Genomic DNA, 27,030 nt, shown 5'->3' on the forward strand with positions numbered 1-27,030 from the left:
ACATTACTAGACAAGTTACATTGATTCTATACTTGGATGCTTTACGTAATCCCTTTGACTTAATCCCTGTACTCTTATTAACAATAGTCAGCATTAGATAAATCCACCTTCTTGAGTCTTCTAGTGCCACACTCGTGGTACATTGCTAAGGCGTGTTTTAAGAAACAACCTTGTCAATTATCTGACAGTTATATCTGGTTATTAGAGTGACCTGTATAAAATCTGATCCTTAGTGATACTACTCCCTCCTGTAACTCAACTACTGTTAAATATAGAAAGATAAAATACATTGGGAATGGTTTTCAAAAACGATCACACACTAATTTATGAATGCCATGGCACTGTGAACATTGCGTGGTCTTCCACTAGCTCCAGCCCTCTGAAATCTCAGCCAGCTGCAGTTCTTCTTGTCTCAGACCAATCCTGTTCTCACATAATGTCTGTACACATGCACTTTCCACCAGGATCACACAACAGTAATCTGGAGCAGAACATTGGCTGATTTTTTAAAAAAATTTGCCTTCCTTAATCAAGAACTTACATTTATATCACTCCTTTCATGACCTCAGGATATCCTAAAGCGCTTCACAGCAAATGAAGTAGTTTTTCTTTGAAGTGTAGCCACTGTTGTAATGTAGGAAACGTGGCAGCCAATTTGCGCAGAGCAAGGTCCCACAAACAGCAATGTGATAATGATTTACTGATGTTGGTTGAGGGATAAATGTTGGCCAGGACACCGGGGAGAACTCCCCTGCTCTTCTTTGAAAAGTGGTATGGGTTCTGTTACGTCCACCTGAGAGGGAAGACGGGGCCTCAATATAACATCTCATCTGAAAGATGGCACCTCTGAAAGTGCAGCATTCCCTCAGTACTGCACTGGAGAATCAGCCTGGATTATGTACACAAGTCACTGGAGTGGGTTTGAACCCATGACTTTCTGACTCAGAAGTGAGAGTGCTACCACTGAGCCAAGCCCGACACCAACTTAGTCTCCCTACTGCTGCCCTGGGTGACATCAATTAACTTGATAAGGACCAGGGATTCAGAAAGGATGGGAGAAATCAAGTAGTAGTGGTTGGGTAGCACAAAGCTGTAGATTGTAGGAGGGAGGGAGGGCTGAGGGAGGTGAGGAGTTCCACAGTTTTGAGGTCCAGGAAGAATGAGTTAGACTAGGAGATGGTATGATGAGCGGGGTACGGTAGCATAGTGGTTATGTTACTGGACTAGTAATCCAGAGGCCTAGACTAATAATCCAGAGACTGTTAGCTCAAATCCCCCCATAGCAGTTTGAGAAATTTAATTGAGTTAAAAAGAAATCTAGAAATGTTAAGAAAAATGACCAAGAAGCTATTGGATTGCCCTTTCGGGAAGGAAACCTGCTGACCTTACCTGATCTGGCCTATATGTGAGTCCAGTTCCACACCAATGTGGTTGACTCTTTACTGCCATCTGAAGTGGCCTATCAAACCACTCAGTTATATCAAACCACTTGGGCAACTACATAAAAACTTGCAAAGGTGGAAATACAGTTCTGTCACTATCTGAAAAGAATTAAATAGAATTTACAGCACAGAAATAGGCAACTGGTGTTTATGCTCCACATGAGCCATCCTTCTATTCCTTTTTCCCTCATGTACTTATCTAGCTTCCCCTTAAATATATCTATGCTATTCACCTCAACCACTCTATGTGGTGGCAAGTTCCACATTATAACCACTCACTGGGAGAAAGGGCAAGTTCATGTTTATGGTGCAGGCACTTTTTCAGAATTACAGCATTTGCAGGTTTCACAGGTTGTAACTTGTTTAAATTTTGTTGAGTCCCTCTGTGCGAGCCAGATCTCCCAGGAAACCGTGCCAGAAAGACAGTTGGTGTTTTCAGCAGCTGAGGGGACTTCTAAATCATATCAGAGCAGATGAGTCCTGTCAAAGGGATCAAGAGAAGAGCAATCTGACAGTTATCTCCTCTCAGCCCATACATAACGTCACCATTCTGCTGATGACAGGAGGAACACTCTGATCACAGCTACACGCCAGCAGCTCAGAGGCCAGTGATCCGGGCTAATATCCAGTTATTGATACCGTGCTGGAAAAAAAGCAGCACAAAGAACGAACAAGCTGTCCTTGACCTCTGACCTTCTTTAAAGCGCAACATCAATACTCATGAAAGACGAGAATCTGAAGTAAGAATAGAACACTTGCAGGCTGAGGTCAGATTATTTAATTATGTATTTGATCATTATTAGCATCAAACTATCTAATTATCCCCACATTACAACAGTAACTACACTTCATAAAGTATTTAATTGGCTGTAAAGCACTTTGGGACGTCCTGAGGTCGTGAAAGGTGTGATATAAATGCAAGTTCTTTCTTTCTTTTAACACGTATTCATTGGACTGTCCTTACTGAAATCACTGGGATTGGAAGATCTTCTCTTATTCAAAGTAGTAGTTTCTTGTCAAAGAGTATGGCCAGCAGTATGTATTAAATTTAATGAAACGGTTGAGGTAACACTGCCTTCAGAGTGAAATTCAATGATGCATGGATACCGTCTGAACCCTGGATTAAGTCGCATTGTTTCACTCACTCTTTATCTTGTTTTTCCAATTTTCTCCCCATCCCTTCTAAAAGCATTGACTCTTTTTGGGGAACCAGATGCCCTCCGGTAACTCACCCGGGAAGCCCAGGAAGGTCCCACGTTCAATCCCCCATTGTGCTTAATAAGCGATTCGCAACCAGGTCAATTGACTTCAGTTTAGGTTGGGGGGGAAAGCCAGCCAGGCAGGGGCGACATTTGCCTTGCAGGGTGGAGGGCTCTGTGCAAAGGTTCAGTTTGGGGCCCTTACATTTTACTAGACAGTGATACTAAATATGTACCACTGGATCTGCTCAAAGTTCCCATGCGACTGCATGGTCCTAACCCCGCCTCTGGGAGGCAGGGTTCCCGCTCCTGATTGCGATCCAGTGCTCCGGTTGCGAAATGTGCCTGTGCGCACATCAGGTAAGTATAGGATCAGGCTCGGTTGCAACAAGCAGGCCGGGGTTTTCTGCTTATGATTCTGCCAGTTTCGATTTTCCACTCGGCAGAAATTAGGATTGGTGGGCTGCCAAAGACTCAATAATTTGGGGCAATTTTAACCTAACCCACTGGTCGGGAAACTGATGGGATCGGATACTACGATGGTTTTATACTCCATCTGATTTTACTCGCCCTTGAAATCACCTGGTCCCGTGGGACTCCTTCCAAGTGAGTTAGGTTAAAATTACCCCCATTGCCTAGGCTCAAATACAAATAGAGCTTCCAGTGCCCCATCGAAATGTGCACGTCTTTCGTAAAGGTGAACATGTGACAGTTTTTCTCCAGGTCTGACTTTTCTCCTATATTTTCTCATTGTTTGGAGTGTGCAGAACTGTGGTGTAGGAACACGCGTTGAGAGATTTTACAGATAAAGTGATAAGCTGATGTATTAAATCCAAAATAGTGCAATGGTGTCACTGTGTGGGTTTAAGAGGCTGTTATATCATAAGGCGCACCTGTACAAGCAGCAGCTGGATCATTTACACTGTCAGCAATTCACAAATCAGCAGCTAGACTTAAAACCAAGTTCTCGGGCGCTTTTCTTTTCTAGATCCCTACCGTATATCAGATCGCCGACCTAATCATCAGAACTTTGGATTCTCATTGAATGCGTACACATACACACATCAGAGTGTACTGTACTTGGACAGAGGCACTTTCACACTCAACACAACTGCAAGGTTCAAAATCATCAACAGCGTTAACTCTCTAAAGTCAATAATCTGTTTCTATTGAGAAACCCTAGGCTATTAGTATAGGGCGTCACCAAAGTTAGAAAGGATAGGATCATAGATTGTTACAGCACAGAAACAGTCCGCTTGTCCCATCAAGTCTGCACTGGTGTTTTTCTCCCACTCTCCTGCCTGCTTTCTATATTCACCTTCATTCCAGATCATAACAACCCGACATGTAAAAAAAAATCCTCATCTCCCCATCCTAGTTCTTTTACCAATTATCTTAAAACTGTATCCTCTGGTTATTGACCCTCCTGCCAGTGGAAACAGTTTCTCCTTATTTACTCTATCAAAACCCTTCATGATTTTGAACACCTCTATTAAATCTTATCTGCTCCACATAACTGAAGTCTTTCATCCCTGGTACCATTCTAGTAAATCTCCACTGCACCCTCTCCATGGCCTTGACATCCTCCTGAAAGTGTAGTGCCCAGAATTGGATGCAATACTCCAGCTGAGGCCTAACCAGTGATTTATAAAGATTTAGTATAACTTCCTTGTTTTTGTACTCCATGTCTCTATTTATAAAGTCCAGGATCCCGTATGTATTTAGTGGCAAGACTGCTTTAAAGTTCATGTAGACCCCATACAGATTGGTGGAGGGCTGCCCATGGCTTTGAACAAACTCCTGCTAATTATACAGACTTACAGGCCAGAGGATAATTACCTTTTAGAGAAGCTTTAATCATCACAGTGATCTGAACAAGCTGCTCTACACAGTGGCTAAGGGTGGGCTTTCTGGCTGGGGGACCACAAGCGACCATTTAATCCTCTGTTCGGGCAGTTAGTGTTCCTTCCATTAGTAATCATTGTATACGAACCCACACAACAACTAATTTGGCCTTGAACTGATAGCATTAAGTATGATTGGGTAGACAGCTTTCACACATGGGCCAGAGGAAACCAAGGTGATTCCAGACATCAATTTTTTAAATAATGCGGTTAAAATCATTATGGGCAAACTCTCCCACAGCTGGCAACCTCATATTGCTTATTCTGATAATATCACAACAATTCTCTCTTTGAATTTGTTTTGGCTCATATACGTGTGTCAGGGAACGAGTCTTCCTCATGAACTCTGAGTCTGGTCTAAAATTACCATGTTTGTCAAGTCCAAAAACCTGACAAGGGAATGAGAAGAGGCCTCGAGTTCCCCCACCCACCTCCATGCTATTGGTGCAGAATACTGATCTTTAGATGCTAATCAGTGAACAGACCTTTAACCATCTGATCTAAGTGGGAATTAGGGTCAATGGGCTAAACGTTTAAAACAGGGATCAGCGAACCTCTGGGTGACATTTGGCAGAGTGTGTTTACAGTGCACATAATCTGATGAATTCCCCACAGGTCTCTGCATCATGTGGAGCTGACAACAGCAATCATCAGGGTTCAATGCAGAAGGGAAACTGAACACAAAAGACAAGAACCACGGTCACAGCGACTCACAGGAAGATCTCAAATCCCGTCTTTGATCATTTTGCTCCCAATTTTCTTCTATTTTCTCCCATCCTCTCCTGATTCATGGGTATGATTCTACCCAGTACTGTTCACTCTCTGACAATATTATCGTCCTTCACACATGAGCCTCAAACAATTTTAAGTCATTTTGACAACTTCAATTAGGCAACAATTGAGCAAAGCGACACAGATTGAAAGCCCACTATAAATATTTTAAGAGTGACATTCAAATAGGCTACTTTTTTATTTTAAAAAAGTGTTATTGCTGCTTCTAACGAGTAACACTTGTTAAGTGGTCTGGCATAATAGGCCTTGCCAGGGTCTGAATGGCCTCCTGGGATCAATGCTCAAGAGTATTTATCACAACATAATGAATAATTAAGACACCTGGCTTCAGTTGCAGTACAATTACCCTGATTTTTGACTCCCAGCAGCCATTAATGAATATATGACCAGACATTCCTCCATGTGCTACATTTATCCTATGACTTTGCCTATGGGATAAATGTAGGAATTTCTAACCAATTAGGAGCAATCCTTTTAGAACACCAGTAATTGATGGATCATACTTTTTTGGAAACATGAGAAGGCAGAAAATCACGTTCAACCATCATGCCGTGTTTTAGGATCAAACACAAGGCTCAAATATTGCACAATACAATCATTGTCGTACATAAAAGAAAAAAGGAAAAGACTTGCATTGACACAGCACTGAGGGAGCGCTGCACCCTCGGAGGTGCCATCTTTTGGATGAGATGTTAAACAAAGGTCCCGTTGGCCTATTCAGGGGGACATAAATTATCCCACTACACTATTTAAGGAGGAGCAGGGTTCTCCCAGTTTCCTGGCCAATATTTATTAGAACATAAGAAATAGGTGCAGGACTAGGCCATATGGCCCCTCAAGCCTGCTCCGCCATTCAATAAGATCATGGCTGATCTTCAACCTCATCTCTACTTTCCTGCCCTAGCCCCATATCCCTTGATTCCCTTAGTGTCCAAAAATCTATCGATCTCAGTCTTGAATATACTCAATGACTGAGCAGCCACAGCACTCTGGGGTAGAGAATTCCAAAGATTCACAATCCTCTGGGTGAAGAAATTCTTCCTCAACTAACACTAGCAAAATCAGAATGACAAAAGCAGAAAACAGGTTGATTATCTCATTGCAGTTTGTGGGACCTTGCAGTGTGCAAATTGCCTGCTACGTTTGCCCATATAATAGTGAATACATTTCAAAAGTAATTCATTGGCTGTGAATTGCTTTGGCAAGCCCTGAGGATATGAAAAATTTTATACAAATGTTCCTTCCTTCATTCCTTCCCTCCTTCCCTTAGTTTCCTGCATCTCGTCTCTAATGTATTTAAGACTTAACTCTTTAAAAGTTAAAATAAATAAGTAGGAAGCAACCTCCCCTCCCCCTGTGTGATACACGTTCAATCCCTAGTCTGTGTAGATTCAGCCGATCTCTGTGGGGTGGGGGTAGGGGGTCAGTAAAGCCCTGCAGTTGTACAGGTGACCTCAGCACCCCTGGATTAGAAGGGGAAAATGAGCCAGAGCTTCTGATCCAGTGACTCCTGCTGGAAAGTACATGGATGAAGACATGGTTATGCTCAGCTGGGATGCACTTCTCCTGTTGAATAGCCTGGCAACAATAATTACTGAAGAACGGTCACTTGGCTAAGGTAGCGGGGGTGACCAGTGGAAGTGTTCCACAGCCATAGTCGGCACTCCCCAGCTGCAGCCTGCCACCCAGTGAGAGTTGACACATCCCAGTGAGAGTCAGTGCCCTACAGCAAGTCAGCAACCTTCAGAGAGAGAGGACCTGCCTCAACAAGAGTTAGCACACCCAGTGAGAAGAAGTGCCATCAACAAGAGCCATCGCATCCCAGCGAGAGTCAGCACCCCAAAGAGAGCCCGTGCGCCCCAGCGAGAGTCAGCACCCCAAAGAGAGCCCATGCGCCCCAGCGAGAGTCAGCACCCCAAAGAGAGCCCGTGCGCCCCAGCGAGAGTCAGCACCCCAAAGAGAGCCCGTGCGCCCCAGCGAGAGTCAGCACCCCAAAGAGAGCCCGTGCGCCCCAGCGAGAGTCAGCACCCCAAAGAGAGCCTGCGCACCCCAGCAAGAGTCAACACCCCAAAGAGAGCCTGTGCGCCCCAGCGAGAGTCAGCACCCCAAAGAGAGCCCGTGCGCCCCAGCGAGAGTCAGCACCCCAAAGAGAGCCCGTGCGCCCCAGCGAGAGTCAGCACCCCAAAGAGAGCCTGCGCACCCCAGCAAGAGTCAACACCCCAAAGAGAGCTCGTGCGCCCCAGCGAGAGTCAGCACCCCAAAGAGAGCCCGTGCGCCCCAGCGAGAGTCAGCACCCCAAAGAGAGCCTGTGCGCCCCAGCAGGAGTCAGTGCCTTCAGGTGAGAAGGGAAAAAAACTGGGATATAAAATGTATTTGAACTGGGCTGTCTGTTGGAACCTCACATAAACACACTCTGCACAAGGTTATTTGTGAGCTCTCTTAAACAAAAAAGGACAAAGCTGAAATTTTGCTAAGTAGCTATTCATTGGTGTCTGGCTTTCTGTGACACAGCAGCCTGGTCTGAACTTAAGTCTGTAATAAGCTAAATCCATTATGAAAGAAAGACAGAAAAAAAAAGTCAATGACTTCAACAAACTAATTACTCTCTGCCAGAGAACAGTGTCTGTCGTCACCATATGGTATGAAGCTAGGCCTCTCGAGAGGGGATTGTCTGAGGAGATCCTCACTTAATCCTTGTGCTAATTGTTTTTATTACACTAACATCTTTTTTTCCTCCTGGTTTTCTCTCCTCTTCTGAAAATACTAACTCGTGGCACGATTCAGTGGGTGCCTAGAAACCCCTTGTATCTTACCCAAGTGAATAATCTTCATCTGTAAGCCTGGACATTGAGTCTATAAAAACCCAACTCAATCCTGTTCACACCCAATGTCCACATGCATGCACTTTCCAGCAGAGGTCACAGGACGGTGATCAGCAGCAAGCTGATTAGTCCCCCCTCTAACCCATGGGGCACTGAGGTCCTTTGTATTAGCAATGCTCCCCGGGTGAGATCAGCTAACTCACCATTGATCGAACCTGGGAAGGGTATTTGAGAGCTGGGCAGAGGTGGTGAAGAATGAGCAGTCCTGTCAAGTCCACGTCTTTTCATTAAACGCTATGAAAAATCGTCAACAGCTCTTTGAGGACATTTGTTATTATTTTGGAAAGAGTACTGTACATCTCAGGAACATTTTAAAAACTTCTGATCTCTCCTACCTCAGAAGAGGTCCTCATATTTTTTGTTTTTCCATCCTTCTGCGATCTGCCTTCTGGGCTCTCCCCTCTTTATATACTCAGCAGCTTACAGATGTGGGTGAATCATTGGCTAGCTTCATTGGGAATCCCACTGATCAGCCTCCTTCCGAGCCCTGGATGTCAATCAGGATGGATCTAAGCAGGGAAAATTCAGTATGAGTTGGTTAATGTTGTGTACTTTTTTTTTATCTTGTGAGAGGGTCCATTACTCCTGTACTATGTGTATGTCACTGGGAGAGACGGAGACTCTGGAAAGAGAGAGATGGAGAGGCAGAGTTAGAGAAAAGAAGAGATGCAAAGAGAGAGAGATGGGCAGAGGTGTGGGAGTGAGAACACAACTGGAGAAAGAGTTTGGAAGAAAAAAAATGAGAGAGGGAGGTCTGTAAGAGAGGGATGGAGGAGGAAACAGAGAAACTGTAGAGAAAGAGGACTGGGAGAAAGATTGATGAACAGAGCAATACTGAGGGAGAGAAAGATCAGAAGACAGAGATAGGAATGAGATAAATTGGAATGAGACTAAGAGATGGAATCTTGTGAAATAGATTGGAGGAAGAGGAAAAAACTGGGGAGATCAGGTGAGAAAGATACTGAGTATGATAGAGAACAACTGGAGGAAGAGAATGGAGGAGAATGGAGATACTGGAGGGGGGAAGTGAGACTACAGAAAAACAATGACTGGGGCAGAGAAAATGGCGGGTAAGAGAGCTTAGGAAGAGAAAAGTTTGGGAGAGAAGTAGAAAGATGTGGACTGAGAGTGGGAATTCTGGGAAAAATGAGATGGTGAGAATGGCGAGAGAGAGAAAAGCAGACAGTAAGTGATCAGGAAGACTGATGAGAAAGCTAGATCAAGGAAAAGGGTATGGAGATAGAGAGGCAGACACAGAAGGACATTGGGAAAACTGGGGGGGGAAGGAATGAGAGAGAGGAGAGAGAGAGACTAGGCAGAGAGTTTAGAACAGAGAATGGGAAGAATGAGTGGGGTAGAGAGCAAGAGAGCCTGGACAGGAAGAATCTAAAACAAAAAATGGAGAAAATGCATGGAAGGGAGGGAGAGAAAGACAGAGAGAAACAAGACAGTAGGACAAAAGAGAGTAATTGAGACAGGGAAGATGAGGGCGCGACTCCAGGCAGCCAAAGTGGGAAAAACTGGGAACGTGAGAGACTGAAAGAAAGATGAAATAGAGAAAGATATACTTTGGAGAGGCTGTGGACAAGAAGGAGACAAGGCCAGAGGGAGAGATAGAGGAAAAGGGATAGCAAGATAAATACATAGAGATAAAGAGCAACAAAGGGAAAGATGGGAGAGAAGCACACAAGCATACAAACACAGGCCAGAAACAGAGCAAGAGAGGCATACACAGAGGCGGCAATTTTGAACTTTTTGCCCAAAACAGGAACAAAGCTGGTTGTGTGTCTGCTCACTCCTAACTATAAATTACTGCACCCACATGGAAGCACGGGCAGTGTAGCCCCATGAAAATGTGTTTGCACTCTGAGCCTCCACGTTAAACAGAATGAAACAGTTGTGAAGGATTAAGTGGGAGGCTCGAACAACTTTCGGGCTCGGGCCTCATTAAAATACAGTCCATGAGTGGAAACTCTGTTGGATCCAATGAGTGAGCTGAGCTGAAAGTCAGCAGGAAGAGCATTCATGGTCCCATTAAAATCCCCCCCAGATATGTCCAGGCCATTTTTGGAGCAGCCTCCAGCGGTCCCTTTAAAGACTGCAGATTAGGCCGCTCAGCACCTGGTACAAATGGGCAGAGCTTGCTCCAACCATTTGTACTTGGAACTTGCAAATGGGGTCTCACAACAGGCCTAGGACCTCGATTGTCAGACATGAGCAGTCTCCCTCCTGTTCCAGTTGGGAGTGCTGGATGCCCATTTACAGGTCCACCTGAAAACGCATCATGCAGGCCATGGGCATCCAATGGCAGCTGTCTCTTTGCCATTTTCAACTACTGGACACCTTGTATACAGGGCGACCGGCAGTTCAAAATCGCCCCCAGAGATTCTTTGAGACAGAAAGGCAGACAGGTAAGGAGTCGGAACAGAGACATACGTAGAGCAAGACAGTGTCAGAGATTCAGAGAGAGGTGGAGATAGAGAAAGAGAGAGTGAAAAAGACCCAGATGGAGGCATACATATGCAAACACCAGTATAGAGAGCGAAAGACACAGAGGAAGGCAGAATGTATGAGACAGATGGATGACAAAGACACAAGAAAAATTATTTTCTTTAAACCTTTTGCAAAATATATTAAACTTTAATGTACAAGCTCCTAACTGCGAATATTAATCCAAGATGCAGTCTGAAACCCTAATGGCTCCTGGCACACTGTGGCAGTTCTTGATCCTTACCATTCAGCTGTCAAAAGATCACACACCTAGTGGATTTCTATTCAGGAGAGCTTATAATTAGCAGGGAATGATGCCATTTACTCTTTGCCCACTTCATAATTCATGGGCAGCCCAAGAATGAAATGAATTTAGTGTAAGCGAAGCACGGCGATTAAAAATTCAATTATTTGTGTAATTGAATTGCCTGTTCCCCTTCAAAAGGAAGGATGGAGCTAATAGGCACCTGGGCACCCAGGCAAATAGTGGCACTATTATACCCATGAGCAATCAAAAAGATCAAATTTACATCAGGAAATTGAGCATAAACTCACACAGGGAAATACTCTCTGAACGTTAGCAAACAGGATAATTCATGCCTTTAGAAATGACACATATAATCTAGCCGTCATCCTATAGAAAGATTCTTTGAGATGTAATAAGCACTTTTACGTGAGTTTTTATACAGTGTTAGAGAGAGGGAAAGGCAGGTGGGGCTGGGGCTGAGTTTAAAGTTACCGTTCTGAGACAGAAGAGGTTTCAGCATTTAAATTCTTCATGTGCTGACTGATTGATCCACCTTTGCAATGGACAGTAAAGATTAAGAGACTGACAAATAGGCATCTACTTACAGAGCGTTAGAGACTAATCTGCTGTGCGGGCTTTAGGAGCACAGGAGTACTAGCAAGGCTCATTCACACACTGACTCCTCAGATACACAACGAGAGCTCGAGACCTCCAGGAATAAATTAGAGGAGAGAGACGGAGATCCAGCAACTGCAAAAGCAACATTTCCCATCTAAACTTTGGATACTGCCTTCTTCCAAAGAGTTGGATTTTCCCTTTATTCCAAAGGTTGGATGTTTCCTCCATCCAGGATTTCTGCATCAACTGCTCCCAGGCTGATCTAGAAGGAATTTTGTATTCAGAGCCCAGCTCCTCCTCTTTGAGCAGCATGAGCAGCTCCCCCGCGGAGTCATCAGTCAGCCCAGGGCTGGAGGACAACCAGGCAGGTATGAGTGAGAGAGTGAGTGAGAGAGAGAGAGAGAGAGATAGAGAGAGTGAGAAAGAGGTAGTCAGTGAGAACAAGACAGTGAGAACCAAAAGAGCAACCAGGCAGATGTGAGAGAGGGCTGGCAAGGCTGAGAAGGACAGCCGGGTAAATGAGAGACAGCCAGTAAACGAGGATGAGAATGGCAAGTAGGTATGACAGTAAGCGAGCCAGTGGGATGAGGGCAGCCAGCCAGGAGTGAGAGAGAATCAGCCAGCAGGTATGAGAGAGACAGTGAGGATGAAAATGTCAAAAGGGAAGAGTGGGACAGACAGAAAGCAATGAGAAAACATTGCACGTGTGAGGAAGAGAGACAAGGCAGCTTGAGAGACAGACAGGAGAGAGAGAGAGAGAGAGAAGCAGCTTCACAGGCCACAGAATTAAGTTATGAAGTGAGCGTGTTCCAGTGTCTGAATGCAATTATGTCAAAGGCCAGGGGTCAATTAGTGTTAAACTGAGTGAGAAACAAACATTTCAGTAAAGGAACAACAAACAAGAGAATGAATGAAACATTTGATTGTAAGATAAGAAGTATAAATGAGCAGTGGGCTGTCAGTCTAAAGATTTGCTTTAGGAAATAAACTGACAACCATTTCTGAAAGAATAAAAAGACAGATATTGCTGCATCACTGTATTTAATAGTGTTCAGTCTTTATTGAGAAACTTTTGTTGTTAACTTAATATTCAAAATCATGAAGGATCTACAATTGTAAACAATTTTACAACACCAAGTTATAGTCCAGCAATTTTATTTTAAATTCACAAGCTTTCGGAGATTTTCTCCTTCCTCAGGCAAATGTTTCAAGAGCTCCTTTGCCTGAGGAAGGAGAAAATCTCCGAAAGCTTGTGAATTTAAAATAAAATTGCTGGACTATAACTTGGTGTTGTAAAATTGTTTACAATTGTCAACCCCAGTCCATCACCGGCATCTCCACATCATGAAGGATCTAGACAGAGTAGATAGAGAGAAACTGTTCCCATTGGCGGATCAGGTCAAGAACCAGAGGACATAGATTTAAGGTGATTGGCAAAGAACCAAAGGTGACATGAGGAAAAACCTTTTTACACAATGAGTGGTTAGGATCTGGAATGCACTGCCCAAGGGGGTGGTGGAGGCAGATTCAATCATGGCCTTCAAAAGGGAACTGGATAAGTACTTGAAAGGAAAAAATTTGCAGGACTACTGGGAAAGGGCGGGGGAGTGGGACTAGCTGGATTGCTCTTGCATAGAGCTGGCACAAACTCAATGGGCCAAATGGCCTCCTTCCGTGCTATAACCTTTCTATAATTCTACGAATATTAACTTGTCAAATATACTTCACAAAGAATCCTGATTATTGAAACCCCAGTTTGAACAATAAAATACTGCATTTAATTATAAACATATTTTAATGATTATGGAACCAGAGTACTAATTTAATGGCTCCCAGTACTGCATTACTTGCGTATTGATGGGATAGATGCAAATGTTGACTACTGTCAGTAATATGCCATGTGTTGTGAGACTAACTCTAATGTGAATCTGGGTGTTACAGCGAGGGGATTCCTGTTTAAGGTGATTGGAGAGTATGTTCCAGGAAGTTCTCGAGCTCTTTTCCGGGAGTTCGAGTAAAATTCTTAATTTGCTAGATTGCAGTGGGAATCATTTTTGAGATTCAAAGAAAGAGAAGATCATCTTTATCAACATGCCATTGGTCTTAGGAAAATTGTTTTTGCTTCTTTCACTCATAAAGCCCTAGCTCATGTATATAACAGTAACATAATGATCTCTTTTTTTATGGTGCCATTCATATTTAATTCTGACTTCAGTATCTTCAGACAAGGCAAGCCAACTCCTCAGTGAAGAGTCAAGCCCAACCCTTCAAGCCTGCCCTGTGGTAAGGAGTTGAGCCCAGCCATTCAGTGAGGAGTCAAGCCCAAATCTTTGTTGTGGAATCTAATCCGACTTCTCAGCTCAGTTGGTATGGCAAGGGTCAGTACTGAGGTGATTTCTCTTTGTTTTTCCTTTCGCGCTTGCTATCAGTGAAGAGCCCGAGTCCAGGGAAGTCCCTCAGCCCCGTGCTCATGTGTAAAGTGTGTGGGGATACCAGCAGTGGCAAGCACTATGGGATTTATGCCTGTAATGGCTGCAGCGGCTTCTTCAAGCGGAGCGTCAGGAGAAAACTCATCTACAGGTGAGAAAGTGTAATAAATTTACGATTGCAGTAGCCCATGTTGTACAAACGGTAGTATAGTATATATCCTCAAACTCACAACCTAATTTGTCAAGAAATAGCTTCTTTAGACTCCAGAGTCACCAATCGTCGCTTCACTCGGTGAATCATCAGAATACAAAATATTAATAAAAAGCTGTGGATGGCTACTGTCTGCACTGTGTGTTTCCCCTGAAGTCAGGCAACACACATTTTTCCTAGCATTGGCAATACAAGTAATTGAGGTCGAGGGATATTATATCTGGAGCAAGAATTCTACATAATGGGAAGGGGATGGGATTCTTAGTCATTCAATACAATGGGAATGGAGGGATGAGATTGGATCAGTAGATATTCTCTGTGGTGATATGGGACTGTACAAAATTAATCGGAACCCTGAATTGTGGTTTCATTGGTTCCCTTCTAGCTCCCACTAGAAATGTCTTGGTGCTTCACATCGGACCTGGCCCATAGTTCAAGAGGGGAAGGTAATATAAAATAATCAAAGACACTGGAAGATAAGAAGTGAGGATAGGATCAAGGTCGGCCAGGTGCCCTCCAGCATCCAGTAGCCTGACATACATTTCCCTGGCTCACACGTGAAGAATGTTTGATTCGTTGGGCTATCAGAGGGCGCCTGGCTTCTGTGGGAACCGATGTTGCTAACATTTGCGATTTCCTTAATGGTTTATTTATTTTGCACTATGTGTTTAATGCACGTGATTTACAGAGATAGAATGGGGGAGTGAGAGAAAAATCCTGCTAGCTTTTCCTGCTATCTCAGTGAATCTCAAAGATCACAAAAGATAATTATGGAATCGTGCGATTTAAAATAATAGCACAGGATCAATAAATTATGAACAGTCACAAGTGTCAGTAACACTGGGACCTGTACCCCAGCACGAGTCAGTACTTTCAGGAAAAGAGGGGAGAAAATTAGAAGAGAGCGGAGAGGATGAAAAGTGCGACTGCACCAGAAAAGAAAAACAACTTGGCATTTATATAGCACCCTTCTTTTCCCAAAGCACTTCGCAGCCACTGAATTACTTTTTGAAGTATAGGTGGTGTTGTGGTGTAGGCAAATGTTGCAACCAATTTGCACACAGCAAGATCCCACAAACAACAATAGGATAAATAACCTGTTAATCTGTTTTAGTGGTGATGGTTGAGAGATAAATACTGGAATACTGGGAGATCTCCCCAGCTCATTTTCAAATAGAACCGTTGAGACCTGTTATGTCCACCTCAACAGGCAGAAAGGGCCTTAGTTTAATATTTCCTCCAAAGGACGGCACCTTTGAAACTAAGGCCCTTTCTGCCTGTTGAGGTGGACATAACAGGTCTCAACGATTCTCTGACACTGCTGCACTAAAGCATCAGCTGAAATTATGTGCTTAATTCCTGCGGTAGGTCTTGGACCCAAGAGTTCTGACTCCGAAACGAGAGTGCTACCACTGAGCCAAGCTAATACTGGTCAATGAAAACTCAAGTCAATGAGAATTACAGAGATGGATTTAATTCATATAGTCTCAACTAATAACCTAGAATTATGGATTGAGCAAGTAGAATGGAATACTTAAACCCAATACCAATTGACTAAATGAATTCCCATTATTCCCATTCACTCCCATCAAGTAAACTTACTAAATTCAGACAACTGCCTAGCACATCCTCACTGTATTTACACTTTCCCAACTTCCTGTGTTCGAAGACGTGGGAGTAAAGCCTTTACCGCAACGCAAAGTCCTTGGGAAGTTTCATGCTTCAGTCCCAATGATACAGCTCTGTTCAATGCCAAGTACCTCAGAGGTGGTGAGGCTGTTGTTGCATTTATTTATTGGCTGTTCTTGCGTCTCTGCTCTCAGGTGCCAGGCAGGTACTGGGATGTGTCCTGTGGATAAAGCTCATCGGAATCAGTGCCAGGCGTGCAGACTGAAGAAGTGTTTGCAGGCTGGTATGAATAAAGATGGTGAGTGTGCTTGTCAAATAGAATCACAGAACAGTTACAGCATGGAAGGAGGCCATTCGGCCCATCGAATCCCTGCCAGCTCTCTGCAAGAGCAATCCAACTAGTCCCACTCCCCTGCCCTATCCCTGTAGCCCTGCAAATGTTTTCTCTTCAGGTACTTATCCAGATCACTTTTGAAAGCCATGATTGAATCTACTTCCACCACCCCCTCAGGCAGTGCATTCCAGATCCTAACCACTCACTGTGTAAAAAAGTTTTTTCTCATGTCGCCTTTGGTTCTTTTGCCAATCACCTTAACCTATGTCCTCTGGTTCTTGACCCCTCTGTCAGTGGGAACAGCTTCTCTCTATCTACTCTGTCCAGACTCTTCATGATTTTGAATACCTCTATCAAATCTCCTCTCAACCTTCTCTGCTCGAAGGAGAACTACCCCAGCTTCTCCAGTCCATTCACATAACGGAAGCCCCTCATTCCTGGAATCATTCTAGAAAATCTCTTCTGCACCCTCTCTAAGGCCTTCACATCCTTCCTAAAGTGCAGTGCCCAGAACTGAACACAATACTCAAGTTGTGGCCGAACCAGTGTTTTATAAAGGTTCATCGTAACCTCCTTGCTTTTGTACTCTATGCCTCTATTTATAAAATCCAGGACCCCGTATGCTTTCCTAACCTCTTTCTCAACCTGCCCTGCCACCTTCAACAATTTGTGCAAATATACCCCCAGATCTCTCTGTTCCTGCACCCCATTTAGAATTGTACCCTTTAGCTTATATTGCCTCTCCTTGTTCTTCCTCCCGAAATGTATCACTTCACACTTTTCTGCGTTGAATTTCAGCTGCCATGTGTCTGCCCATTCCACCAGCCTATGTCCTCTTGAAGTCTATCACTATCCTCCTCACTGTTCACTACCCTTCCAAGTTGTGTGTCATCTGCAAATTTTGAAATTGTGCCCTGTACACCCAAGTCCAAGTCATTAATATATATCAAAAAAAGCAGTGGTCCTGGTACCGACCCCTAGGGAACACCACTGTATGCCTCCCTCCAGTCCGAAAAAACAACTGTTCACCACTACTCTCTGTTTCCTATTACTTAGCCAATTTTGTATCCATGCTGCCACTGCCCCTTTTATTCCATGGGCTTCAACTTTGATGACAAGCCTATTATGCAGCACTTTATCAAACGCCTTTTGGAAGTCCATATACACTACATCAACTGCATTGCCCTCATTGATCCTCTCTGTTACCTCATCAAAAAACTCAGTCAAGTTGGTTAAACACGACTTGCCTTTAACAAGTCCATGCTGGCTTTCCGTTATTAATCCACACTTGTCCAAGTGACTGTTAATTTTGTCCCGGATTATCGTTTCTAGAAGTTTCCCCACTACTGAGGTTAAACTGACAGGCCTGTAGTTGCTGGGTTTATCCTTACACCCTTTTTTGAACAAGGGTATAACATTTGCAATTCTCCAGTCCTCTGGCACCACCCCTTTATCTAAGGATGATTGGAAGATTATGGCCAGTACTTCCGCAATTTCCACCCTTGCTTCCCTCAGCAACCTAGGATGCATCCCATCTGGACCGGGTGACTTATCTACTTTAAGTACAGCTAGCCTTTCAGGTACTTCCTCTTTATCAATTTTTAGCTCATCTACCTCTTCCCTTACTGTGATTTTGGCAGCATCTTCTTCCTTGGTAAAGTACTCATTAAGTACCTCAGCTATGCCCTCTGCCTCCATGCGTAGAACTCCTTTTTGGTCCCTAATCGGTCCCATCCCTCCTTTTACTACCCATTTACTGTTTATGTCTCTGTGCGAATGTGTGAGAGCATGTGTGAAATTATGGCTTATGTTTCTGGCTCTTAGCAGGTGTAATCCTCTAATCTCTCATTTCTGCTTCTCTGTGCCTTACTCTTTGTGTTTCTTCCTCTCTCACGTAGTCTGCCTCTCCGCTTTTCCTCTTTTTCATTCTCTCTCTGATCACTCTCCTTTGTCATTTGTTCCTCCAGCCGTTCAGAACGAACGGCAGCCCCGCAGCACTGCCCAGGTCCGGCTGGACACTGCCGGGCTCGACCCTGACAAGGAACACATTGCCACTACCAGAGAGCCCACTTCATCATCTGTCAGCAGCCAGAGACCAGTCTCCTCCAACATCAGCAGTAGCCAGAGGACCGTCAGCCCGCCGAACAACCACCGCTTCATGGCCAGCCTGATGACCGCTGAGACCTGCGCCAAGCTGGAGCCTGAGGACGGTCAGTAACTGGCTCCTAATCTCTTTAATGCTCACTTGTTTACTGTGTGACCACTCTAGGGATTAAACCATTAGTCCGGCTCTATAAAAATTAGCGCTGGTGTCAGTTTTTCAAAACCAGCTAAGATGTAAATTTATGTTTTACCTCCAGTTTTCTCCCTTCCACTCCCGATCTCATGCTGGAGTGCGTCCTCCAGAAGCACTCTGAAATTGACATACTTCAAGTGTGAACCTAAACAATGAGTGACAGCAACTATTCACTATGGAAGGCATCACAGTTGAGCCAAATCCTGTGCGCTCTCTCTCTCTCTCTCACACACACACACACACATGCACACACACTTTCCAGCAACAGGAGCTGGAGCCCTGCCTGCTGTTACCACTCCCTAGTCTAGGGGCCAGTGTGGGTCAACAACTTCCATGGCTAAGATTAACTGACTCAGTACAAACTGGAGATTGAACTAAGGGCCACACGCTCTGTGATAAGACTGCATTCATTAATTGGGGCTGGCTAAAGGAGAAGTTGGTGAAGCCCACTGAGGTAACAGTTATCACAAAATTATTCCACTGGTTCTGAGTGGCAAAAAAGAAAGGCATCAGAAAACCAGTAGTATTTATATTGTCAACAGGAGCGGGGAAAGCTCATAAATGTTTCCCTATTTCACATTGTGCTTGCAGTGGATGAGAACATTGATGTGACGAGTAACGAGCCTGAGAGGACATCCACCGAGTACCAGATGCCCATCTACCCGTCCAACAGCCCAGAAAGCGTGTACGAGACTTCGGCCAGATTGCTCTTCATGGCAGTCAAATGGGCCAAGAATCTTCCGGTCTTCTCCAACCTGCCATTCAGGGACCAGGTATACTACAGAACACTTGGGGTGGGGGCATCCAACTCAAGACATTACAATCTGGGCTGGATTGGAACCCAGGTCTCAGCGGTGAAAAGCCAGTGTGCACTCTCAGTTTTGTGGGTAATTCTAATTCTTCCTCCCAGATGCTATTTCTACACAGAAGTGCAGTGGTTTGGTCTGATCTGATTCATATGGTATTTCTGTGTTAGCCAGCTAAATTGTGGGGAGAATCAATAAGAAACCAAAAGGAGCCCAAAGCCAATAGTGCAAGACACCACCCAAGAGTGGGGAGGAGGTGAGTAGTGAAAAGAAAACATAAATTAACAAAGTAGTGATTAGGTGATGCCAAACTTGGGTTTTAAAAGTGTGCAGAAGAGGAGACTGAGGGAGTTAGGATTTCTACAATTTAAAAGTCCTGGGACAGTGAGTTAGAGTAGGAGATGGTGCAATGAGTCTTGATTTCAATACAATGAAGCTGCAAGGAGGAAGAAGAGTGTGGGGAATGGCGTAAGTGGAGCTGAATGTGGTTGACTCTTAATGTCCTCAAGGCAACTAGAGATGGATAATAAATGCAGCATTGCCAGTGTCACCCAAATCCTGAGAACAAAAAAAAAGTGGAGCTGAGAAGGAACAAGACAGGAAGAGTCAGAGGGGCACTGACCATAGAAGTATTGACAAAATTGTCCATTGAATTTCCTGTCCATCAATGAAAGACTTTTTCTGTTGCAGGTGATCTTGTTGGAGGAAGCCTGGAATGAGCTTTTCCTGCTCTGTGCTATCCAGTGGTCTATGCCCTTGGAGAGTTGCCCTTTGCTGTCATTACCCGAACTCTCTCATAGTCCTCAAGGCAAGAGCAGCTCCACCATGGCAGACGTCCGCATCCTGCAGGAGACCATGAGCCGGTTCAAGACCCTTGCTGTGGACCCCACAGAGTTTGCTTGTCTGAAGGCTGTGGTACTCTTTAAACCAGGTGAGCAAAATAAACACATCAATCCCATCTTGGACAGTATGTCCGATTGGTTCATCTACCCTACAGCCAGTGTAACGTAAATTTTTGTTGCTGGACGTCAAAGGGTACAGAATCTATTAGGCTGAGTAGATCACAAGAGCAAACTGATCCCCAATAATAGAGGGACAGATAGAGCTGTAATATGTAGTAAAGGAGGCAGATACTGAAACATGCCAACTTGGTGCAGACTTGAGCAAAGTCAGCTCAAGTGATGCTTTTTAGTCCCTTAAACTAGGGGTTTGGAAGAGACAAATTTGGGGGCTCATAGCATTCAGGATTAACACTTGTAAGCATCAATTACTTTCTAGTTCTTTATATGGATATTACATAGAAAGAAGCCCCAATTCTTTTATGATGCAGTGTATTTGTGGTTATGAGCAAACTATTCTTAACTTTTGATAATGGCCATGTGTACAGATGTATTCAGCGAGGTTTGTGTCACAGTTCAGCAGAAGACTAGTACTATTCAGTGGGGATGGCCATTCTCTGGGCCATTTGTTTTCTTTCTATTCTTTTCCTTTACCCAATTTCTCCCTTCCTCTCCTGAAGGTGCTAACTCATCCTAGGATACAGTTCCATGAGCACTGACCTATTTCTAGTACCTCGTCCAAGTGGGTATTCTTCATGTGTCATTCCAGATAGTGAGCAAGCAGGTGATTTGATTGTCGGTACCAAGTCAGTCCTCACCTGATGACCACATATGTGCTTTCAGCAGGGGTCACTGGATAGCTATCCACAGCTTCAACCCTGGTCACTTTTCCTCTCCCTAGCTCAAAGATACTGAGATCAAATGTACAGCCCCAAATCCCATCCCAGGCTGATATCAGCTAATTCAGTACAGACTAGGGATTGGCCCTGAGATCCTCTCTGTATACTTGGCACAGCCTGGTTACCAACTATGCCATTTGGAGGGGGGGGAACTGTATCAGTGTATTTTTAATGGAATCTTGGGAAGGCTTTCCTGCAGCAGTGAAATAGACACTGACCTATACTATATTCTCCCTTAGAAACACGAGGCTTGAAGGACCCTGAGCAGGTGGAGAATCTACAGGATCAGTCACAAGTTATGTTGGGTCAGCACAGCAGGACACACTACCCAATCCAGCCAGTCAGGTAAGGAGAGGCTGATCTCAAAGCAAGTCTACTGCTGAAAACAACTCCGCACCTTGACTGATGGTTCTTGCAGGTCACTTGCTCATATCAGACTATGTTAGTGTCAGATACAAAACACGGAATGGATTAATACACTGCACAAGTATCAGATACAAAACATAAAATAGAAGAGGGAAATAGGCCATCCATTAATGCTTACCTTAACCTCGTCCTTCTTCAATCGCCAGTAATGTTAACTCCTGGGGGATGCAAAATAAAAAAGGTGTGACTAATTTTAGAAATGTTTTCCTGATTTCCTAAAGTAATCAAGCAAGTTCCAGCAGGCAATAGTTACCCATGATTAGGAATATTGGCCTGTACATGACAGGTAAAGACCTTGTCCAACCACTTGGCTGGTAACAAAGGTCTTCCACTGCACTTTCTCTCTCAAACCCTTCAATAGCCCAGTCTGCCCAAAAATGTATCAGTCATCCTCTTAACGTTGAACAGATCAATACATGACATCAAGTATCAGGCTTAAAGCACGCAATGAATTAATGCCCTCAAAGTGGCAACTTACAATTTCAAGCCATTGACCCCTTCAAAAACTTATTCTATTTCCCCTTCCTACCCTGAAAAATCTTCAACATGAACTTTTCTTTAAAAGGTTAGAACAAGTGTATTAGCTGAAATACACTTATTCTAATCTTTTAAAGCCTTTCACTTAACTGCCTCCTTCTACCTTCCCACACCTTGCATCCATTTTCAGCTTCATGACAGCAAAGACCTCCATCCTTGCGTATGACATTGGTTATCACAGTGATGAGGTTAGCTGTTCACTATTACATCAACTTTCTTTATCAGTGTAAAATCAGCCAAATGGGCTCCCAATGTTAGGCATTTAGTACAAGATAAATCACTAGTTAGGCCTCAGCTGGAGTACTGTGACCAATTCTGGGCACCATACTTTAGGAAGGATGTCAAGACCTTGGAGAGGGTGCAGAGGAGATTTACCAGAATGATACCAGGGATGAGGGACTTCAGTTAAGTAGAGAGAAAAGAGAAGGTGGGATTGTTCTCCTTAGAGCAGAGAAGGCTAACGGAAGATTTAGTAGAGGTGTTCAAAATTATGAGGGGTTTTGATGGAGTAAATAAGGAGAAACTGATTCCATTGGTGGGAGGGTCGGTAACCAGAGAACACAAATTTAAGATCATTGGGAAAAGAACCAGAGGGGTGGGTGAGGAGAATTTTTTTTAAAGCAGCAAGTTATGATGATCTGGAATGCGCTGCCTGAAAGTAACTTTCAAAAGGGAAATGGATATATATTTGAAAAAGAAAAATTTCTAGGGCTATGGGAAAGAACGGGGGAATGGGACTAATTGGCTCTTTCAAAGAGACGGTACAAGCACGATGAGCCGAATGGCCTCTTTCTGTGCAGTAAGGTTCTATGATTCTAAGATCGATATGGATGAAGAAAGCAACTAGGCCCGCCCTAACTCATCCATCTACAATTTCACCTCCACTCTCCCACCCAACCCCAAAAGTCCATTCTATGTGATAGTTACTTTGTGTTAACTTCCTGACATCAGTCCTAAATTTGCCTTTTACCAATTTCAACCTGTATCCTCTTGTCCTACTGTCATTGTTTAGTTTAAGAACATAAGAAACAGGAGCAGGAGTAGGCCATATGGCCCCTCGAGCCTGCTTCGCCATTCAATAAGATCATGGCTGATCTTCAACCTCAACTCCACTTTCCCGCCCAATCCCCATTTCCCTTGATTCCCTTAGTTTGAAGTGGTGTTCCCTATTTACCTTTCCTATACTGCTTACTATTCTATATACCTGTATAAAGTACCCTCTCGGCCACCTCCTTTTGAGGCTGAATAACTCAAGTTTCTCCAATCTTTATTCATATTTCTATCATCTGACACTAGGGATAAGCCTCATGACACTTCTCTGAATAGCCTCCAGAGCTTGAATGGATCCCTTCTGTCTCTGTAATCGACTGGACACAGTACTCGAGGTGCAGTCTGACCGAAGCATTGTATAGTTTAACCGTAAATCCCTCTGACTTGTACTCCACTATTTTAACAGTTCAAAATCGGGTTCCTTCAGATGAAATGTTAAACTGGGGGTTTATCTACCTGCCTAGATGTATATTAAAGATCCCATGGCACTTTTCGAAGAGGAACAGGGAGTTCCTACCTCAACCAATACCAACAAAAAGAGACTAACTGGTCATTCACCTCTTTACTGATGGGAGGATCTTACTGTGCGCAAAACATTTAACCACCTAACAACAGTAACTGCACAATGTAATTCACTATATGGTCAAATGATTTGAATGTTTCTAAGATATGATAAGGCACTATTTAAAGGTGAGTTCTATCTTTCTACTTGCTTTTTTGATGGGCGATTCTATTGCTGATTTATATTTTCAAAAGGTTTAACGCTCGGGGGGGTCAGTTGTCTGAATTTCTTCTTGTCCATCTTTTTCTCAGATTTGGGAAGTTGCTTCTTCTCCTGCCCTCACTCCGCTTTGTCTCTTCAGAACGAATTGAGCTGCTCTTCTTCCACAGAACCATCGGCAACACTCCCATGGAAAAGCTTCTCTGCGACATGTTTAAGAGCTGAACCTCCCAAGCAGCATCCCCTACATCCCCATTCTGTCTCCCCTTTTCCCCAACACTTTGCTCTGTCTGTCTCGTTGTCTTAATTCCTAGCATGCCCTTGCTATCTCCCCCAAAAATGCTATGCCCTCTGCCCCTGCAATCTCCCGTAAGACACCACACCGTGTCTCTTCCTGTCTCCCCAACAGTCACTCTGCCTATTTATTGTCTCCTCACACCTCACCTGGCTGTTACGCCACTCTTACACTGTCAGTTCTTCTAAACAGCTAATGCTTCAAAGCCTGATCATTTTTAAACTGATGAATATTGAATATATTTCTATATAAGAATAAAACTGGAATCTGGTTACCTAAGTTACTTGTTGTTCACCTGAGTTTCTTCAATATGAAAATGTTACTACGAGAGTGTGAAGACTTAATTGTTACCTGATTACATATCGATTACCCACAAATGCCAAAAAGATACAGGTACTCAAGAATTTCAAGAGGAGCAAATGAGGAAGGTACCTGGAAGGATTGAGTGACAGGTGACACTGGAAAACAACACAGTGTAAGAAGTAAAATTTTTAAGGAATGTGGAAAGGATGCATAACCTTACAAGGAAAATAGCAAGACCACTGCAGGTCAGTAAGACGAAAAACTCTTATAGGCACAGGGAATGACAGACAATCGAGGACAGAGTCATGAGAAAGTCAGTGAGAATGACTAACATAATTATTGCAAAGGGCAAGAGTTGGATTGCAACAAAAGGCATCAAAAACCTTCTTTGCTATGTGCAGACCCTTTTAAGAGATTATTTGGACATGGGGATAGGGAAAATCAGGGAATAGGAAATATTTTTTTTTAAATTGACAACCTACGTGAAGGGCCAAAGGCTGAAGTTCAGGACACCGCCAATGTTGAGAAGAACAGAAGATGTGGTAAATCAAGAAGTTGAGTTATTTGACATTAAGCTTGGGTTTTAAAACCTTGTACATTATAGCTGGAAGACTAAAAGGTAAGGAGTTCTACAGTTTTACGGTCCTGAGAAAGAATGAGTGAGAGTAATTAAATCAATTCCTCATGAGTAAAGTCTGTGGTCTGATTCCAAGTTCAGTCAAATTGTCTTGTGTTATGAAGGAAGTCAAAGAATTAAATATTTACAATGTTCTTGGAACCATTAAGATATGCCCTAGAATCCTGATGGGAACGTGATATGAAATAATTGAGGGTTTGGTTAATATTTTCAGAAGCTCTGTAAATACAAGTGCAAGGCAGTGACTTATAATTCAAAGAAAATAGTAACATCAGGGAATTACAGAAAAGTCATTGCCCTCGAGAAGGGGCAAAAAGATGATTTTGGATATCAGGTATTCACATTATGAGGAAGGGTTGAGGAAATTGGCCTCATGAGAGATTGAAGTAACCTAATTGAAGTTTGTACATTATGAACCAAAGTAGCAAAATTGATCTGCCAAATTGTTCACTGCACAGCATACAAAGAAAGTTAGCAGTAAGAAGAGAAAATCGTTAAATGTAATGGAACTATTAATGAAAGACCTCTTAAACAGACAGTACAAATGGATTCAAGGGTCAATTAGTTCAGTTTCTGGAGAGGGAAAGGATTAAGAGATATGTTAAGAAAGTGAGTATGTGGGGTTAATATAACAAAAAGGAATTGATTTGCTGAAGCTAATGGTCTATTAGTAACACAATGCCCTTTAGTCTTGTCAACAGTTTTTAGCCAATATTTTAAATTGTATACAAAGAAGATTCTGTGCCTATAGCTAATAACTTAACTGAGTCTTTCCAATATACAAGAGGAAATCTTGAAGGTATTGCTTGGAAGATATAAGAAGCAGCTATTGATTTTTATTGCTTCCTGGCAGTCCTAGTGAATGCCAACTTCAGTCTGGACACATTGCTTTGGAACCTTGTGGAGCAGGGGCAAAGGAAACTGGTCTTTCTTCGATGACAGCAAAATCCCAACGCGGGTTAAACTTGTGATAATATAAGACATTTGTGCAAATAGCTCTCCCTCATCAGCATTCAACTGAAGGACTTTCTTCAGCCATGTGCAAAATCCAGGACCAAGCTGTGGCAAAGAGGAGGAAACAATTGCATGGGGGGCGAGCAGGTACTGGCTTACCCCAAACTGTTACTGAGCACCCTGGAAGGAGAGTTAGCCTCACATTAGGAATGTCTGTTCTTCAAAGCTACTTGTAGGAGCGCCTGAATTAAGCCACTGTGTAAGCCTGGTACCCAGCCTTAGACTTGGACATCGAGAAGATCAAAGTGGCTGGCACGCTGCAAGCTCCTTTCATCACACTTGGAAACTATGGCAATCATAACTGGACAGGCAAAGGGAAGCTTAACAGTACTCTGTGCTAGTAGGTTGTATGGTTTTAGGTGGTTAACCTCCAGCAGTACCTTGGTGCACGCTTGTGGTGCCTAAGACACAAAGTGCACCTTCACTCTTAGGTAAGTGAGGTGTGTCCTGTGGGCAGGTAGTTTGTGTTCCATGTCATAAACAGAAACACTACCAGTGTGGATTTCTCAGTAGCTTAGCTTGGAGATACAAACATGGTGATAAGTTTCTGCATACATATGAAGTCCAGCTGAACAAAAAAAATTAAAAGCAGAGATTAGTGCGAGGTTTAACATTAGCAAGATCTTGGCCATTTATCACCTCATGTGACCAGCGTTCTTGGTGCCAATACAGAATGACTTATACAATCTAGTCCCAAAACCAGCCAAAAGATTTTTCAGAGGCCAGCAAGTGAATGGTCTCCTGGATTGCCATCCCTGTTGAAGGCTTTAGCAGTGATCATTTGTTTACTATGGAGCCTTGCTTCTAAGTCCTTGATGAAAGCCACATAATCTTCTTTGTGCTTTACATTGAGGTTTTCATAATATCGTCCAAAATCCCTGTTTTATGTCACTTACTTCTACTTCAAAACACTTCTCCCTCTTATTTTCTCTCCAGCTCTCCCAAGGCAGTGGTTTTAGCTGGCTGCAGTTCCAAAGGCTCCGGCCGCTTCCAGTACCTCACTCCAAGTAGCCTTTCTTCATGTGTAAGC

The 27,030-nt window shown here is 43.5% G+C and overlaps 1 protein-coding gene across 2 annotated transcripts; it reads left to right on the top strand.

Annotated features, from left to right (window-relative positions):
- The first annotated feature begins 11,884 nt into the window (after nucleotides 1-11,884).
- Nucleotides 11,885-24,021, top strand: nr2e3 (nuclear receptor subfamily 2, group E, member 3). 2 transcript variants are annotated; one of them, XM_067973271.1, is made up of 8 exons: nucleotides 11,885-11,948; nucleotides 14,004-14,154; nucleotides 16,038-16,141; nucleotides 18,145-18,387; nucleotides 19,065-19,246; nucleotides 19,970-20,210; nucleotides 21,257-21,362; nucleotides 23,844-24,021. In XM_067973271.1, the coding sequence occupies exons 1-8, from the start codon at nucleotides 11,885-11,887 to the stop codon at nucleotides 23,974-23,976; spliced, it is 1,224 nt and encodes a 407-aa protein (XP_067829372.1). In that variant the 3' UTR covers nucleotides 23,977-24,021. The 2 variants fall into 2 exon arrangements, with proteins under 2 accessions (XP_067829372.1, XP_067829373.1); XM_067973272.1 differs by having other exon boundaries at nucleotides 11,885-11,942.
- Nucleotides 24,022-27,030: the final 3,009 nt, after the last annotated feature.

This window comes from Heptranchias perlo, chromosome 38, assembly GCF_035084215.1.
Source record: "Heptranchias perlo isolate sHepPer1 chromosome 38, sHepPer1.hap1, whole genome shotgun sequence".
Taxonomy (NCBI): Eukaryota; Metazoa; Chordata; class Chondrichthyes; order Hexanchiformes; family Hexanchidae; genus Heptranchias; species Heptranchias perlo.